Below are 16,144 nucleotides of genomic sequence, written 5' to 3' on the forward strand. Positions count from 1 at the left end.
CAATAATTGCACCTGGCATCCCACTGTGGAGCACGATTCGTTTGTCTTGTTGGTTTATTGGCCTAGAGAGTTGGACACACACACAAATGCGGAGATAAATATTGGTCAGTTTCTCTAAATCTGGGTCCTCACTACATATAGAGCTAGAGTCTGTAGAATTCTATATCTTGCGTGCTGTGGCACAGAACCAGTGGCCTTCCCACTCCACCGTCACCCTTCTTCCCAGGGAACATGGGGAAAGAGGGCACAAACTGACAAGACTTCATAATTTTCAAAAGACGAAATTGCAAAATCCCAAATTTCCAACATCTGAAATTCACAAGGTTCAAGTTCCCCAGCTCAGATACATGTATTTTAATCTCCATTTCGCCACAATCTCCTTTGTTGCCCAGAACCACCAAATTCTGGAAACTATATTTTCCTAAATCAGATTTAAAAAAACAAAAACAAAATAAATGTCTACAGTCTCAGTTCTCCCCAAATGTCCATGGTTTTAGAATTTTGACCTGTTGTGAAATTCAATTCCCTGGTCCACCCTCAACCCCTTCCATCTCCTGTGCCTTTCTGCCTCAGAGGAGTGCAGGTTAAGGATATAGGGGCACTGTCGTTGCACCCGCCCCCTGCCTCCAAGGCCTTCCTCAGTCTCTCTTGTGGTTCCGCTGTGTATATATATATATATTTATATATATAATTTGTGTGTAGATATATATATGTATTCTTTATTATGTACTTTTTTTTTTTTCGCAGTTTTTCTAAAGTGCCAGAAACAAGATTTGTGGGAATTTTTTAGTGATTTTTTTTTTTTTTTTTGCATTTTTCCCTGTTTTAAACTTTTCTCCCCCTTAAAAATTGGAACTCAGTACATTCAGTAGGAAACTCTTCACTCGGACTGCGGCCAAGACCAAGAAAAGTGCAAAGAGACGGAGGAGGAGTGAAGGAGCGACACTCCTCCATGGTTAACATTCAGGGAGCCTGTCGAAAACCTCCCTTTCCGTTTACTGGGAGGGTGTGAGGAGGCAGGAGGCTGCTCCTGTCCCTCCCGCCAAACCACCTCCCTCCAAAAGCCATGATCTTGCCCTTTCAGCATCAGTTGAGAGGGCAGCCATCTTGGCCCCAAAAACAGTAGCTGGGAAAAGGACTGCCATTTTGATGACGGCAACTTTCCCCCTTTTTAAACTGCACTCCTCTAATTCCCATTTATCAAATTTGCTCCCCCAAACTGGCTCTCCCCTTGTGAGCTTTGTGTGTGTGTGTTGGGCGGGGGAAGGTGGGTGGATGGGAAGTGTTCATTCAATCACAGAGCGGGGAGGCCCAGTTATCAGAATTAGGAGCGAACATTTCTTCAACTCCACCACTGGAAGGAAACATAGGGACCCCTGACCAGGGTTAACTAGTGCAAATTAGGGATTAGGGACTTACAAGGTCCCTGTACCCCATCCCTAGGCTGGGATCTTTGGGTGTGGGAAACTGAGTCAAAGATGGGGTGTAAGGTGCTATTTTGGAGGGAAAGTTGGTGGGGATACCCCAAAGCCCACCAGGGGAGTAGGATGGTTCCCCAAAAACCATCTGGAGTGATTGGTGAGGGAAGTGATACAGAGGGGAAAGAGGGCTAAGGAAAGGATGGGAGGTCGTGTGCAAATCTCGGGCTTACCTACCCATCCAACCCCCATCATTTTTCTGGCTATTTGGTCTAGTTTGGGAGAAACCACCGGGAAAAAAAACAAGGAGGAAGTAGAACTCCTTCCCCATCCTATATAGAGCTCCTCCTTCCTGGCCCCCAAATCTGGCTTAGCCCAGATGAGGCCATATGCAGAGGCAGGAAGAGGTGCAATCCACTCACCTCTTTCGCCGTGGAAGAGTCTGGGGCTTACTAGATTTGAGGGTCAAAGCAGGGCCGAGATTGGTGCTGCCTGGGCTGGGAAAGAACTCAGCCAAGGAACAGATAGGTAGCCCTCCCTCCCACCCTGCTCCTTGACCAGGATGGGAGAGCCATCTCCAAAGTCTTGGAGTAAGGAGGAGGAATATGGAAGATCCAAAGGCGTAGAAGCCAAGGAAGGCATGGCGTCTCAACGTGAAGGGAACAGGGACACAGAAACCCACCCTTGGGAAGAATGGCATCTGAAGCCCACTCCCAGGTGGGTAAGTGTTGGGTATCACAATGGTCTGGTCCAGGCCCTGGGCCACAAAAGGATGGAATGTGCTAGGAAGCATCTGGGCAAGGGCTTAGAGAAAGCTTCAAGATGCAGAGTGGGGAACATTCGGGGAGAGAGATGGTTTCCCCCTAGGTTTAGGATTCAGGGGGCGGGTTAGACATTCAGAGCTGGTGGGGGCCGTGAGTAGAGATTCATGGAAGTATATTGCTCAGTTGCCCCAAGGGCTGGAGGAGGGATGAGCTGGCCCTGCCCCTCACGGAGGCCATTCCCTGGAGGAGAACTGAGAGGGGAACCACCGAAGACCCCTTCCCAGGTGGTGGGAAAACTACAATCTCACACAAAGCAGCCTGACCCCTGAGCTCCAGAGGCCCCCAGGTCCCTGCACAGGAGTGTGGAGGGGCTCCCAAGGGGCAGGGAGGCCAGGGAGCTGGTAGTGGCGGGGGTTCAGGGAGGGTGGCATCTGGTGAAAGGGGGGATCCGGGTCCAGAGCTCACCCCACATCTCCCTTCTGGGTTCTTTCAACCCCTGCCCTCTCCCCTTCTCCCTTGGGGGCAACCGGTGGAGGAAGAGTTGGGGGTGGTGGGGTTGGGGGGGTAGGGGCTGCTGCTTGAGGATTGACTGTGTAGCCAAAGACCCCTGGTAGGAAGGGAAGGGCCCCCCCACCCTTCTCATCAGGTAGGACCATGTTAAGAGCGACCGGGAGAGCGGCCAAGTTGCTGAAGTTGTAAGGGTAGGCGGCAAGGAGCTGGGGGCCATAGACGAGTGGGTAGGGCTCAGGGTAGAAGGTGACTTTGGCAGCCCCCATCGCCTCCATCCGGTCTCCCCCGCCAGCCCCGCCTGGCCCCTCACTCCCACCTTTTCCCCTGCCACTGCCTGATTCCCGGCCGCTCCCAATCAGAGCCAGTGGAAATTCCTGCACAGGTGGGTATGCATAGGTGGCCCCTCCTGCCCCCACGGAGGGCTCCTCCCCTCCCGAGATGACGGGGTCCTGGAGCGAGGCGGGCTCAGAAGCTTCCTCGGCAGGGGCACTCCCGCCTCCACCACCTGCCTCCCCGCTGGATGAGGAGACCTGCATCTCTTGGGGGGCCTCCTCCTTGACCTCCCCGGCTCTGGCGCCAGCGCTGCCCTTGGAGTAGGCGATGACAGGCGTGGGGGTGCCCCCGGGTCGCTCGGCAGCGTGCCTCTGCCCGTGGCGGCTCAGGGCAGCAGCCGTCTTGCACACCTTGGCGCAGTGAGGGCAGGTGAGGCGGGTGGAGGGCTTCCGTCCAGACCGGGAGCTGTGGGGGCCCCCGCTGTGGGCTTCCTGGTGCTTGCGCAGCTTCCTCAGGCTGGCGAATGTCTGGGCACAGTCCTCGCAGCGGTGTCTCCTCTCGCCACGGGCACGCCCCGTGGGGCCCTCGGCTGCTGGGGTCTCCTCCCAGCTCCTCCGTTCCAGCTTCTGTCTCCAGCGAGGCGGCCGGCGGCTTCTGGGCATCCCGCTGCCCCCGCTGCTAGCCGGGGCCGCGGCGCCGGCCTTGCGCTTGGGCTTGTAGGAGTAGTAGGGCCTCCAGAGCTGGTCCTCTCCGCCAGCCTTGGACTCCCCCTGCCCCTCCTCCTCCTCTTCCTCATCCTCCTCCTCGTCCTCCTCCTCCTCCTCCTCGCTCTCCTCCATCTCCTCGCCGCTCAGCTCCCCGGGACGCAGGTCTGTTTCTGAGATGCGGCGCTTGACAATCGCCTCCTCACCGATTCTCACAGTGATCTGACACAGTGGCGGTGGAGCCTGGAGCTGAGAGGGGCCCCGGCCAGGCCCTGCAGGAGGACCCGCGCCCCCGCCAATCCCGCCAGCTGGCTTGGCCGTGTAGGTCAGAGTCCTCGTGGCCCGTGGGTTCCGGCCCTTGGCCTCCTCCGTGGCTGTGGCAGGCCCTGCGGCTGTGGCTGGGCTGCCTGCTGTGGCTGGGCTGGTTGGTGCGGCTGCAGGTTCGGGGGGAGGAGGTGGGTACTCACGTTTTTTGGGGGGCCTTGGGGGAGCAGTGTAAGTAATGACTGAGGCAGCTTGGGCCCCCCCTGTGCTGGCCGGCCCACTCCCTGCTCCACCACTGCTGCTGCCCCCATGTACAATGACTGAGGGAGCTGGGTGGGCAAAAGTGATGACAGATGGTGGGGGGCCAGGCTCTGGGGCAGGTGGGGGTCCGGGTGGTGAGCTGGCTGGCATCGCCACAGGGGCCGGTGTGTTGAGGCTTGGAGAGAGGGGAGCCTCGGGGGCTCCCTGGCTGTAGGTCTTGTAGGGCCGCTTGGCCGCCCGCATGGGGAGCAGGCGGTACAGCTTGAGGGTATTGAGCTTGGGCTTATAGCCTCCATTGGGCGTCTTCTCACTGGCCAGGAGGCTCGGGCTAATGCCGTGGAAGGCTCGCTGGTGGGTCTTCAGGTTATAGTAAGTGACAAAGGTCTCCCAGCAGAAGATGCACTGGTACCTGGGCCAGGGAACAGGGCAGGGACAGAGCCAGTTGAGTCAGGGGCCCTGAGGCTAGGGCCTTAGGTTCCCATTTTCTCTCCTGTCTCCGCTCAGACCTTGAACTGCCCCGGCCATCTGCTCACCTTTCTCTCATGCTGCTTGTCTCACCCCGCCAGCCTCAGAAGGGACACCAGTCCTAGTTCAGTGTCCCCCACTGGCTGTGCAATGCCAGGCCTCAGCTGTTCCATCTGTGAACTGGGAATAATCATGTACCTTGCCTAACTCTCAAAGCCGCCTTCTGAAGCTCACCTGACAGACGGGGAAGTATCTTATCAACAGGGGTACATTAGAACTGTAGATGGACATGCCTGTGCTTCCTACTGTCCTGCCCCATGAGGCAGCTTTCTGTTTCCTCCTTGGCCTTTTCCACATCACCAAGCCAGGACGTGACACCTGGCGGTGCTAAGAAATAAACATCAGTGGGAGGAAACAGGGCTGGAGGGAGGCAGAAGGGTGAGTGACAGAAAGCAGATGAACAGGGCCCAGTGGGTGAGCAGGCATCTGAAAAATGGCTTTCTGGGCCCCATGCTCTGTCCATTCCCTCCCTTGTCCATGTGGTCCCTGAGTGGACTAGGTCCCATGTGACCTCTCCACCCCCATCCACCCCAGTCCCCGGCCGTCCAGGGCACTCACCTGCGCTCCCCCGTGTGCCACACCTCGTGTTTGGTTCGGTACTCAGCCAGTGCGAACACCTTCTCGCAGTAGCGGCAGGGGTACTTTCTCCGCCATGAGTGTACGTTGCTGTGCCGCTTTAGGCTGGACAGGGTCACGTAGGAACGCTCACAGGCCGCGCACACATAAAGCACGTGGCCGCCCACCACCTTCACCACATGCTCAGGACCACCTCGAAAGCCTACCGCTGGGGGCAGGGCCGAGGCGTCCACTCCTGCAGGGCCACTGGGGACAGAACCCCTTGCTCCCAGCCCTGCAGACCCCCGAGCGCTGGCCTCCCTCCGGCACTGGGCCTCATGGGTCTGCAGCCGCTTGGGATGGATGAAGCTTTTCCCACATCGGGGGCAGGGGAGGGGCCGCCGGGACAAGGCAGGCTGTGAGTCAGGGCCCTGGGCCTCAGCCCTGTCCCCCTCCCACTCCCCGGCTGGCCTAGGCCCAGGCCCAAAGCTGTCCTCCTCAGGCTGTGAGGTGGCCATGGGAACTGGAGCAGGAGGCACCCAGGCATCACCCCCCTCCCCCAGGCCCTGCAGGCGGGAGATGCCCAGACGCCGTCCCAGAGCGCCGATCTCTGCCACAGCTGCCCCGTCCCCTCCACCACCAGGCAGTGCCAGCCGGGCACTGTAGATGAAATTGAGGACATCAGAAAAGGCAGCTGCTGGGACCCCTGGCAGCTCCAGGACCCGAGGTGGGGATGAAGCTGAAGGTGAGGCTGGAGAGGGAGAGGAGGAGGAAGAGGAGGAAGAGGAGGAGGAGGAGGAGGAGGAGGTAGAGGAGGAGGAGGAGGAGGAGGAGGCCGCTGTGGTGGTGGTGGGGTTGGGGGCTGAGCCCCCAGGGATGGGTGGGAGGGGCAGTGGCGCTGAGGCCAGCAGGGCCTCTCTGAAGAAGGGACTAGAAGCAGCCAGGACACTGCGGTGAGCGGGGAACTTGGTGTCTCCGGCTATGAGGGTGACGTCACAGAAGAGGCCACGAAGCCGCTGTTCATTGAGCTGGCGCAGAACGGCGGGGGCATGGGACGGGTCTGTCACCTCTGCTGGGGGTGGCATGGCGCCAGCCTAGATGGAGAAGAGGCCAGGGGAGGGTCTCAGAGGCTGGGCGGAGGGTGGGGGACTTTCAAGTCAGAGGCGAGCTGAGCAGTGGTTGGAGGCTGTTGGCCAGAGGCTGGTAGAAGGCTGACTGACTTCTGATCATGGAAGCCAGCATCCAACACCCCTCTGTGAGACATCTGGGGCTGAAAGAGGCCAGGGAGTCCTCAGGTCTTAATGAAGGTCAGGGGTCAAGACTTCCAAGTCACAGACTAATGGGGGGGAGCAATGGACACCTCTCTCCCACTGGGAGGGGGAGGGAGCCCTCACAGCTGATGGCCATTTCCCAGGCCTCCTCAGCCTGGAGGACATGGCTGCTTTGCTCGCCTGCAGCCTCAGGCCCAGTCTCCCTCGCAGCAGACCTCTCGCCCGTCTCACCTGAGAGCACAGCCAACATGGAGTGGAGCGGAGGTGGCTCAGCGAGTCCCTTCTGCTGCGCCTCTTCCCTCTGTGGAGAAACAGACACTGCGTCCTCGGGAAGGGAACTAGGCTGGAGGCTGACCCAAGAGGTGGGGAGTGGTGCCGCATGCAGGGCCAGAGGGGCCTGGGCAGCTCTAGAGACCCTGACCCTCGTGGGAACCCATCAGGTTACTTGCTCAGTGGCCTCTAATCGGACCTAGGATGTCACAGATTATTGCAAAGCCTGTTCTGCTGGCCCCCAGAAGTACAGGAATAAGATAATTTGCATATTCCCAATTTGCCTCAAAACAATCCAGCGACATCGGTTCAATCCTGTAGGTCCAGGGAAGCCTGCTGGATCAGTCTCAAGTCCCTTGAGCCCAATATTTGGGACTCAAAGGAAATAAAAGATTTGCATGTTGTCTTTGATTATAATAGTCTCATTTACATATCAAAATAGATTTGAGCTTTTTCATTGGACCAAGCTGCTAGATATTCAAATTAGCAGAGGACTTCATCACATAAATCTCAGAGAGGGTTTCTAGGTGCCAGGAGACCACTGAAGACCACCGTCTCAAGCACACATGCCAGCTTGCTCCAATCTCTGGGAAGGCCACCAGACTGGAAGTGAGGAAGCTTGGGTCCCCCTCCTTACTCTGAGAGATGGTGGCTTTGGGCCTTTGGCTTAAAAAAAAAGTGGGGGTGGGGCAGGGAGCGCAACCCCTACCTCACCTCTTGCTGGGAGGCTCATCCAAAAGGAATAGCAGGTAAACCAAATGTGAGCCATGGCAGTCACTGCCCGCAAGGCAACTCACAGCCTCAGCCTTGGGGCTCAATTTTCAGTTGAAGATCTCAGTTCCAGAGCCATAGAGTAACTTAGCCAAAGACACCCAGAGCTGGTCATAAGAGGTGGGGCCTGTTCGCAGAGCCAGGCCTGCTGACCTGTGGGCAGAGCTCTCGGCCCCTCTTGTCCACCCTCCGCAAAGCCTCGGGGCCCTCCCCTTCCCCACTCCTGGGGTCACACATGACCTCCGAGGTGTCCTGCGTCAGGAGTTCCTCATGCAACTCCCACCCTACCCCCCCAAAATGCTCTCTTCCTATTTATTACTCATACTGTCTGGACTAAGAGGCCTTCTCTCTTCAGCCAAAAGGCGGCCCTCAGTCCTCTCCTGGAGGAGAAAGAAGGTACACAGGGATGAGAATCAAAGTTTCTAACAGCCCTGAGTGCCAGGCACACACGTAGGTCAAGTGCTACCCCGTCAGTTGATGAACTGCAGGTGGGTCAGGAATCCAGGGGAAGGATTCCTGGGCTGGCGTTCATGTCTGTTTGCAAAATGGGAAAAGAGAACAAGGTCTCCTCCCTTCTGTGACAACCATCAGCCAACAGGGACCCCCACGAGTCAGTGCTTCACTGGCATTACCTCATTTGCTCCTCATCACGACCCTAAAATTTAGCAGTTAGCTTCACTTTAAGTGACAGGCAGGGACTTCCCTGGTGGGGCAGTGGATGAGAATCCGCCTGCCAACGCAGGGGACACAGGTTCCATCTCTAGTTTGGGAAGACCTCACAAGCAAAGGAGAAATTAAGCCCAAACACCCTAGAGCCCGTGCTCTACAAGAGAAGCCACCGCAATGAGAAGCCCGTGCACCACAAGGAAGAGTACCCCTGTCTGCCGCAACTAGAGATATATGATCAGTCAGTCGCAGGGCTGGGATCTGTTTGGCTCCAAAGCCTTCATTCTTGATTATACCACATCAGGATGAAGGACATGTTTACCGCTGTGATACTGTGATATAATAAGAAATTAAGTTGACCCTTGAACAATACGGGTTTGAACTGCGTAGGTCCACTTCTATGTGGATTTTTTTTCAACAGTAAATACTACAATACTATAAGATCTGAGGTTGGTTGAATCTGAGCACGTAGAAGAACCCTGGATATGGATGGTTGACTGTAAGGCTATACTTAGATTTTCCACTGGGTAGAGTGTCCCTGCCCCTAACCCCTGCATTGTTCAAGGGTCAGGTATAATATATTTGGTCCTGGTCTCCATTCTTTTTATTTAAAAAAATATATATTTGGCTTTCCTGGGTCTTAGTTGCGACATTTGGAATCTTTTAGGTGCAGCTTGTGGGATCTAGTTCCCTGACCAGGGATCAAACCTGGGTCCCTTGCATTGAGTGTGAAATCTTAGTCACTGGACCGCCAGGAAGTCCCCTTTGTCCCCATTCTCGACACAGAGCTCCTAAAACTCTTGTAATTTCCCAAGTGATAGGAGTGCTGCTGTTTAGTTGCTCAGTCAAGTCTGACTCTTTGTGACCCCGTGAACTGTAGCCAGCCAGGCTCCTCTGTTCATGGGATTTTCCAGGCAAGGATACTAGACTGCCATTTCCTTCTCCAGATAGAGGTGCTAGGGGCATCTTATTCTAACATTTGACCCCAGTTCCTAACATCAAGCTCCTAAACTAAACCCCTTGGAATTTCCTGGGTGACAGGAGTGTCTCTTGTTCTAAAGAGGTGACTCTCTGTGGGGTCCTGGATGGGGGCTGGTCACCGGAAAGGCCAAGCCATGATGAGAAGTTTGGAACTTTCAGCCCCAGCCCCCACTGCCTCTGGGGAGAGGAAAGGGTCGGGAGACTGAGTTAATAATTGATCATGCCTATGTGATGAGGCCTCCTTAAAAACCCCTAAACTATGGGGTTCTGAGAGCTTCCAGGACCTAAACACATCTCCATGGTGAGAGGGTGGCACAGCTCAGCTCTGTGGAGACGGAAGCTCCTGCACTCAGGACCCTTCCAGACCTCTTCATCTGGCTATTATATCCTTTAGTATATGATAAACCAATAAACACAAGTATTTTCCTCAGTTCTATAAGCCATCCTAGCAAATTATCAAATCTGAGGAGGCGGGTCGTGAGAAAGCCTGATTCTTGCTGGTCAGTCAGAAGTACAGGAGGTTTGGGGAATTCCCTGGTGGTCCAGTGGTTAGGACTCTGAGCTTCCACTGCAGAGGACATGGGTTCAATCCCTGGCCTGGAAACTAAGATCCCACACACAGCGTGGTGTGGCCAAAAAAAAGTAAATAAAAAGTTTAAAAAGCTGTTTTAAAAAAAAAAAAAGCAGTACAGGAGGTCTGGGCTTGCAAACTGGTATCTGAATTGGGGGCAGTCTTGTGGGACTGAGCCCTTAACCTGTGGAATCTGATGCTATCTCCAGGCAGATAGTATCAAAATTGAAGTGTAGGACACACAGCTAGTGTCAGAGAATTGGCCAGTGTGGGGGAAGAAACTTCACACATTTGATGTCAGAAGTGTTGTGATGCACTCACACAGAGTAGCGTGTATAGGGTAACAGTTCTGTTTTTCTTGAAATAGCACCCACGAGGGCTCCCCACCAGGCCATCTAGGATCTTTGTGAAAATTAGAGGAAGGGGAAAAAATAGAGGAAAGGCCTCTTCGAGGTAGCAGCTCTGCACAGGTAAGCAAAGAAAAGGTTTGATTCCAGCCCCTACTCACCCTTTGGCCAGGCCTGCCCACCTGCACAACCATATGGGCTTGGTACCTACCAAGGCGTGGCTGTGTGCTGACTGCCAAGATATCTGGACAAGGCCTATCCAGGCTTTTCAGAACCACAGAGGTCCAAGGCTGTCCTGGCCCTTGGAGATCACCTAGAACCATCATCGTCATAATACTTGGAGCTGCCGTTGAGGAGATAAACATTATATGTCAAATCTGGCGCTAAGCATTTTATCTACATCATCTCATTTCAGCACTCAAAAGGACTACAGGGAGGCAGGGGCTAGTGTCAACCCCATTGTACAGATGAGGAAGCCGAGGCTTTAAATACTCTAGACGCCACACTTGCAGGCAGAGAGAATGTAGTGGTGGGGTAATTTGTCCCTGGTCTCTCTACTAACCAAACGGGGTCTGAATCTGGCTCTCCTGAGTTCAACTGCCCCACCTCTGGCTGCTGCCCTGCCAGGGTTATAGGAGGTGGAGCAGACACTGGTTATGGGACCCTGGGCAAATTACTTCACCTCTCTGTATGTCGGTTTCCTTGTCTACAAGCTGGAGATAATGAAGTGCGCCCACTATGTAGGGCTGTAAAGAATAAACAAGCTGATGACCAGCTGTACCTAGAAGAGTGCTGGCCACGCAGCAGATGCTCAGGAAGTGCTAGCTCTTATTATCACCTTGGAACTCAGTCCCGGAAAATGGTGGGGGGAAGTGGTGAAGAAAAGGGGCAGAAATCAGGCTTCATGGTAGGTCTGATGGCTCTGTGGTTTTAGTTTTTTTATTTGTTTTTACCGTTTCTCTACTCTTAACTGGCTGTGTGATCTTAGAGGTGTGACTGAGGTGGGGATGTGAGCACCGCCACCAGATACACTCCACCTCCGGCTGTTCCCTGTGCCTGGAACATTCTCTCCTCAGGCAGCCTCACGCCCTGCTATCCCGCCTCCTTTCAGCTTTGACTCAAAAGTCACCTTCCCCCAAGGCCCTCCCTGGCTGCCCTGTACCTCCCCAAGCTTCCTATTCCCCTCCCTTACTTTATTTTCCTCCTTGGCATTTACTAAGACTACTGCTCTTTCATCTCTAGAAGGCAAGCTCCAGGGGATGGATGGATTTTTGTCTGCTTTGTCCACTGCTACGTCCAGTACTTAGAACAGTGCCTGATACATGGTGGGAGGATTCAAAACATTCTGGGTAAATGAATGAACCTGCTTTTTTTTTTTTTTTTTCAGTTCTACCACTTTATTGCTACCAACCCATCTCCCTCCACCCTCGTGCACACATGCTCAGTCGTAATCCCATGGACTGCAGCCCGCCAGGCTCCTCTGTCCATGGACTTTTCCAGGCAAGAATACTGGAGTGGGTTGCCATTTCCTTCTCCATGAACCTGCTTTCTTAAAGCCTGCCTGAACTGTGTCCACCTTTAGGAAGGACACCATCCTCAGGCCAGGACTGAGTTGGCCAGGAGCTGGGGGTGACGAGTGTAACTTGACCGCTTCGGGGGCACTCGTGTTTTGCCTAATGCACCTCCAAGGCTTTATTTTTTATTTATCTATGTTTTTTAGCCCTAGGGCTTTACATGCGTCGCCTCATTTAACGGTTTCCTCGGCCACTCCAAGTTGGCATTTACATGATCCCAGTTTTACAAGTGAGGAAACTGAGGCTCATAGAAGGATTTACCTTGCTCAAGGTCACACAGCTTGTGAACAGCAGGGTCAGAATTCACATCCAGGCCCATGTGAACCCAGATGCTGGGTCCTCCCCTCCCCTCCTGCCACACCACCAGGTCCTGCCTGAAGGGGGCTGGGGCCAGCTAGCAGGCTGCCAGAACCATCACACACATACACACACACACACACACACACACACACACACACGCACACACGCACACGCACGCACGCACGCGCACAGGAGCTCATATGCTAAAGGCTAACTGTGTCAAGTCTGACTCCTCCCTCGCCCTTGCTCCCCACGTCTAGCTGTCACTGAGTCTGGTCAGATCGGCGGCCTAGCCTGGGAATGGCTCTGGACGCTTTCCCTCTATCCTACCTCTGGCCCCCAAACTAGCTCAAGGCCTTGTTAACAGTCTCACGGTTCAAGGCCAGGGCTCACAGCTAGTCCCCTGATTCCGGTCTTAGCATCTACTACCCAGGCTTCTTCTCACTGAGAATCAATAGCCCTGAAGGAGCTCAGGCGTTGTCACTCCTGGGCTCTGAACCCCTCTCTAGCCTCTACTCCAGAATAAAGCTCAAATTCACCAGCCGGGCATTCAGGTGTCCAGTCCCCATCTTCCTCTCTCCTCTTGCCTGCAGTGAATCTCCCCTCCAGCTTCCGGTGTGCTCTCCAGCCTCAGCACTCCCACACCTCCAGGCCTCTGCCTGTGCTGGTTCTCCTGCCAGAAATAAAAACTTTGCCCAGCCTCTTCTCCAAATACCTCCAAAATGTTGAAATTGACCTCAAATGCCACCTCTGTCTTGGTCCTCCCTGACCCTCAGAACAAGGATAATCTCTCCTTCACCCACTTCATCAACATTTTGTGCCCATGTGGCCAGCACCCAGCAGCGGATGCTAAGTTCTCCCTCCCAGGCAGGGACTCCCTGAATCACTGTTGAAACATACCAGTCTTCTGAAATGAATTATTGCAGGTGTTAAGTTCTGCAGAAATTGGGCAGAAGTGTGTGTGTGTATGTGGAGGGGGATGCGTGGAGAAGCCAACCACAAGCTTCCAAAGGGCAGCAGGGGACAGCATATAACAGCCCAGGATCTGGAGTCAGATTGCCTGGGTTCAAATCCAGGTTTATCTCTTACTAGCTAAATGGCTTTGGGCATATGACTTCTCTGGACCTCGTCTGTCTCATCTGAGAAAGGGAAGTAACTACAACTCCCACTTTCATCCAGCATTGGGAAGACTAAATGAGTGATCATATGTAAAAGCATTAAGAACAGTGCCTAGTACACAGTAAGTGTTCAATAAGTGTTTCCGGCTGTTATTATTAACCAAGCCCCAAGAAGGGGCTCAGTGCTGGCAGAGGGCTGACAGTGGCTGGCACAGGCATAGTTCCCAAACTGTAGCTACTTTCCAGGTATGTTTTCCATGTGCTACGTACCTACAACCCTGTTGGAAGATGGACAGGGTAAGTGATTAGCCCCATTTTACAGCTGAGGAACTGAGGGTCACTTTAGGGAAAGTTCAGGTAGGGCCTGAACTCCTCAATTCTAGGCCTCCTCATCTAGGCCTCCTTCCCCTTCACCAGGCCATGGTGCACCTGTTGTGCAGGCCTGAGACAGCAGCCAGCACGCCCCCGGGCAGGGGGCCTAGCCATAGCGTCCACCCAGCCCCCATGCACATGCCCCCTCCCAGCCAGGCCAGGCACAGACCACAGGGTGTGCACACTTGGAACACACAGACACACATACACACACCCCTGCAGAAGGGCCAGGGCCCCAAAGGTGAGGAAAACCTGTTCTGAGGAATCTGCCTAGCGAGCAAATTCCGTTTCCAGACCCTTCCACAGTCGCAGGAGTGGCCTAGTGTGCGTCACAGAAGAGACGGAAAAGCAGAGATACCAGCAAGGGGGACAGAGAGAGGGTGAAGCAGGAGGAGGAGACTGAAAACTTTGTGTTTCTTTTTTCCATTTCAGTGACAAGAGTCACACCCGGCCTTTACGTAAACATGGCCAAGGAGCCACTCTGTCCAAGCTCAGTTTCCTTGCAGCCGCCAGGCCTCTCCTCCCGGTGACCCTGACGCGCTGGGCGGGCCGGCGAGGGGCAAGCACGCAGACCCTGCATGGACTAGCCGGGCCACCCGACAACACCCAGGCCTCCCGCCTGCTGCCCTTGCTCTGCCCCATATTTATCTCCCCGCCTTCTTCATAACACATACCCGGAGCGGCCCCACACAGCCACTTCAACACGCAGGAGCAGGCACGCACACACAGCTCGCGGGTGATCTCCGGAGTCTGAGGCCCACATTGCCCTTGTCACGCCACCTCCCTCCCCACAAGTGTTTTCTGACCAGCTTGCCTCCCGGCCCGACAGCACGAAAGGCTCCCACAAACAACGTCACAAAAGAATCCCGTGGGGAATGTTGCAAACACACAACCTTCCCCTCACTCGGCTGCCCGTGATCCCATAAACACAACCTGCACATTCCACCCAGAACCCCAGGCACCAGTACCAGCTGCCCCACGGGTACCTGAGACACACCCCGGGGGTTCTCACTTCCCACGGGGCCTGCAGGACCCGAGTTCTAGATATACACCCCCCCCCTCCATGCCACCCGATCGTCACACGGACCCACAAACCCATCCAGTAGGCCATCTTCGCCAAGACTGGACCACACCTCAGCAGGGCCGCAGAAACCAGACCGGACCCAACACCTTCTGACTCAAGGGTACACAACTGCCCCCTCCAACTGAGCACACACAGCCAGCACTCGGGTGCCCTCCACAGCACTTACCCCTCACCAGCTCTGCAGAAAACAACAGTTCACAAATAGTTCATGTGTGCAAGACAGGCACATATGTGCAAGAAAACACACCCCGATATGAAACATACATAAAACCCCACACCTAACAAACTCCGCAGGTATTGTGCGCAGCTTCAAATGCGAACCTGTCACCCAGAGCCATGGGCCACATCTTGTCATTCTGCCTCACAACACTGGATACCCTTCCATCTGGCTTTGTATCCCCATGGCCTGGGAGGGCCCTGCTGGACCCCTGGCTACCAGACCAGCAAACAGTGGTGATCAGGAGAGGTTTACCTTGCCCCACAACACAGCAGGAGACACACAAGCTCCAGGACTCGCAGCCACAACCCTGCCCCGACGGCGCAGCGGCTCCGGGGCCCCTGTTCGCCTTGCGCACCCCGCACACCCCAACTCTGGGGCGCTCGGCGGCCCACCCCTCCCCCCCCCTGCTGCCTGGCTCCTACGCCATCGCCCTCCCAGCAGCTTGCAGCGCCGGCCCAGGCTCACACCAGCCCCACCCCACCCCCAACCTGCCCCACGGGGGGAGGGGGACACCGGGCTGCAGAATTAACCCTTCAAGTGGGGAGTGAGCGCGGCCCTTTACAAGGCCCCAGGCGATCGCACCCACCCGCCTCCCCCGCCCCGACCGCCGCCGAGTCCGACGCCGTACCCGGGCCCCCTTAGTCGCCCCCCAGCGCCGTGCGCGCCTGGAGGCGGGGCCAGACTCAGCCCCCGACCCCTGAGCCCCCAGGTCAACCCCAAAGGGGAGCGGTCGCGGCTCGGGGCGCGGCCCGGGCCCCCGCGGCACCGGGCAGCGGGGAGGGGGCCCGGCTGTTGGCTCCGGTCCGCCCTGGCCCTGCCCGGTTCGCCCTGGGGCCCACCTGACTGCGATGGCGCCGTGTCTGCCAGGCCCGGCTCATCACCGTGGCCGCCCCCGGCCGCTCCGGTTTCGCCCGCCTCCAGCTCCGGCTCCGGCTCCGGCCCCGGCCCCCCCCCAGCGCCCGGCCCCGGCCCGTCCCCGCCGCCGCCGCCGCCGCTGACATCATCGGCTCCCCCCGCCCCGGTCCTACCCCCACCCCCACCCCCGGAAACAGTACCCCCCCAGCGCCGCCGCCGCTGCCGCTGAGAGGAGGCCGGCGCAGCGCAGCCGGCACAGACACCAGGCTCCTGGCTCGGGCTTGGGGCGCCAGCGCGCCCGACGGCCTGCGCTCGGACCGATCGGGGGAAGGCCGGGGCCACGCAAAGCCGCCGGACGAGTGGGCACCAAACCGGGCTGCGGGCCTGACTATACTCTGGGAAGGAGCTTACCCTCCCCTCCCGCCCCCCTGCAGCGCTTCACTCTGTGGTGCACACCGCCTAGAACACGC

At 56.1% G+C, this 16,144-nt stretch overlaps 1 protein-coding gene across 8 annotated transcripts; it reads right to left on the bottom strand.

Moving 5' to 3' along the window:
* Positions 1–36: 36 nt before the first annotated feature.
* ZBTB4 (zinc finger and BTB domain containing 4) lies at positions 37–15,821 on the bottom strand. Of its 8 annotated transcripts, none has more exons than XM_043903692.1 (5): positions 15,659–15,816; positions 12,565–12,698; positions 6,777–6,846; positions 5,278–6,368; positions 37–4,603 (listed from the first exon to the last, which is right to left on the bottom strand). In XM_043903692.1, the coding sequence occupies exons 4-5, from the start codon at positions 6,357–6,359 to the stop codon at positions 2,644–2,646; spliced, it is 3,042 nt and encodes a 1,013-aa protein (XP_043759627.1). In that variant the 5' UTR covers positions 6,360–6,368; positions 6,777–6,846; positions 12,565–12,698; positions 15,659–15,816; the 3' UTR covers positions 37–2,643. The 8 variants fall into 8 exon arrangements, with proteins under 8 accessions (XP_043759627.1, XP_043759624.1, XP_043759626.1 ...); XM_043903689.1 differs by lacking the exon at positions 12,565–12,698 and adding an exon at positions 7,912–7,966 and having other exon boundaries at positions 15,659–15,815; XM_043903691.1 differs by lacking the exon at positions 12,565–12,698 and adding an exon at positions 7,906–7,966 and having other exon boundaries at positions 15,659–15,815.
* Between the last annotated feature and the right edge of the window lie 323 nt (positions 15,822–16,144).

Source organism: Cervus elaphus, chromosome 5, assembly GCF_910594005.1.
Source record: "Cervus elaphus chromosome 5, mCerEla1.1, whole genome shotgun sequence".
NCBI classification, from domain to species: Eukaryota; Metazoa; Chordata; class Mammalia; order Artiodactyla; family Cervidae; genus Cervus; species Cervus elaphus.

Bases quoted from the DNA above. Each gene is read 5' to 3' on its own strand.
- ZBTB4 (XM_043903687.1), bottom strand. From the start codon at position 14,278: ATGTGGGCCTCAGACTCCGGAGATCACCCGCGAGCTGTGTGTGCGTGC. The intron at 6,847-14,189 runs GTATGTGTTATG...GTTTCTCCACAG, and splicing joins GCTGTGTGGGGCCGCTCCGG to AGGGAAGAGGCGCAGCAGAA. The intron at 4,604-5,277 runs GTGAGTGCCCTG...TCCCTGGCCCAG, and splicing joins TGGCACACGGGGGAGCGCAG to GTACCAGTGCATCTTCTGCT.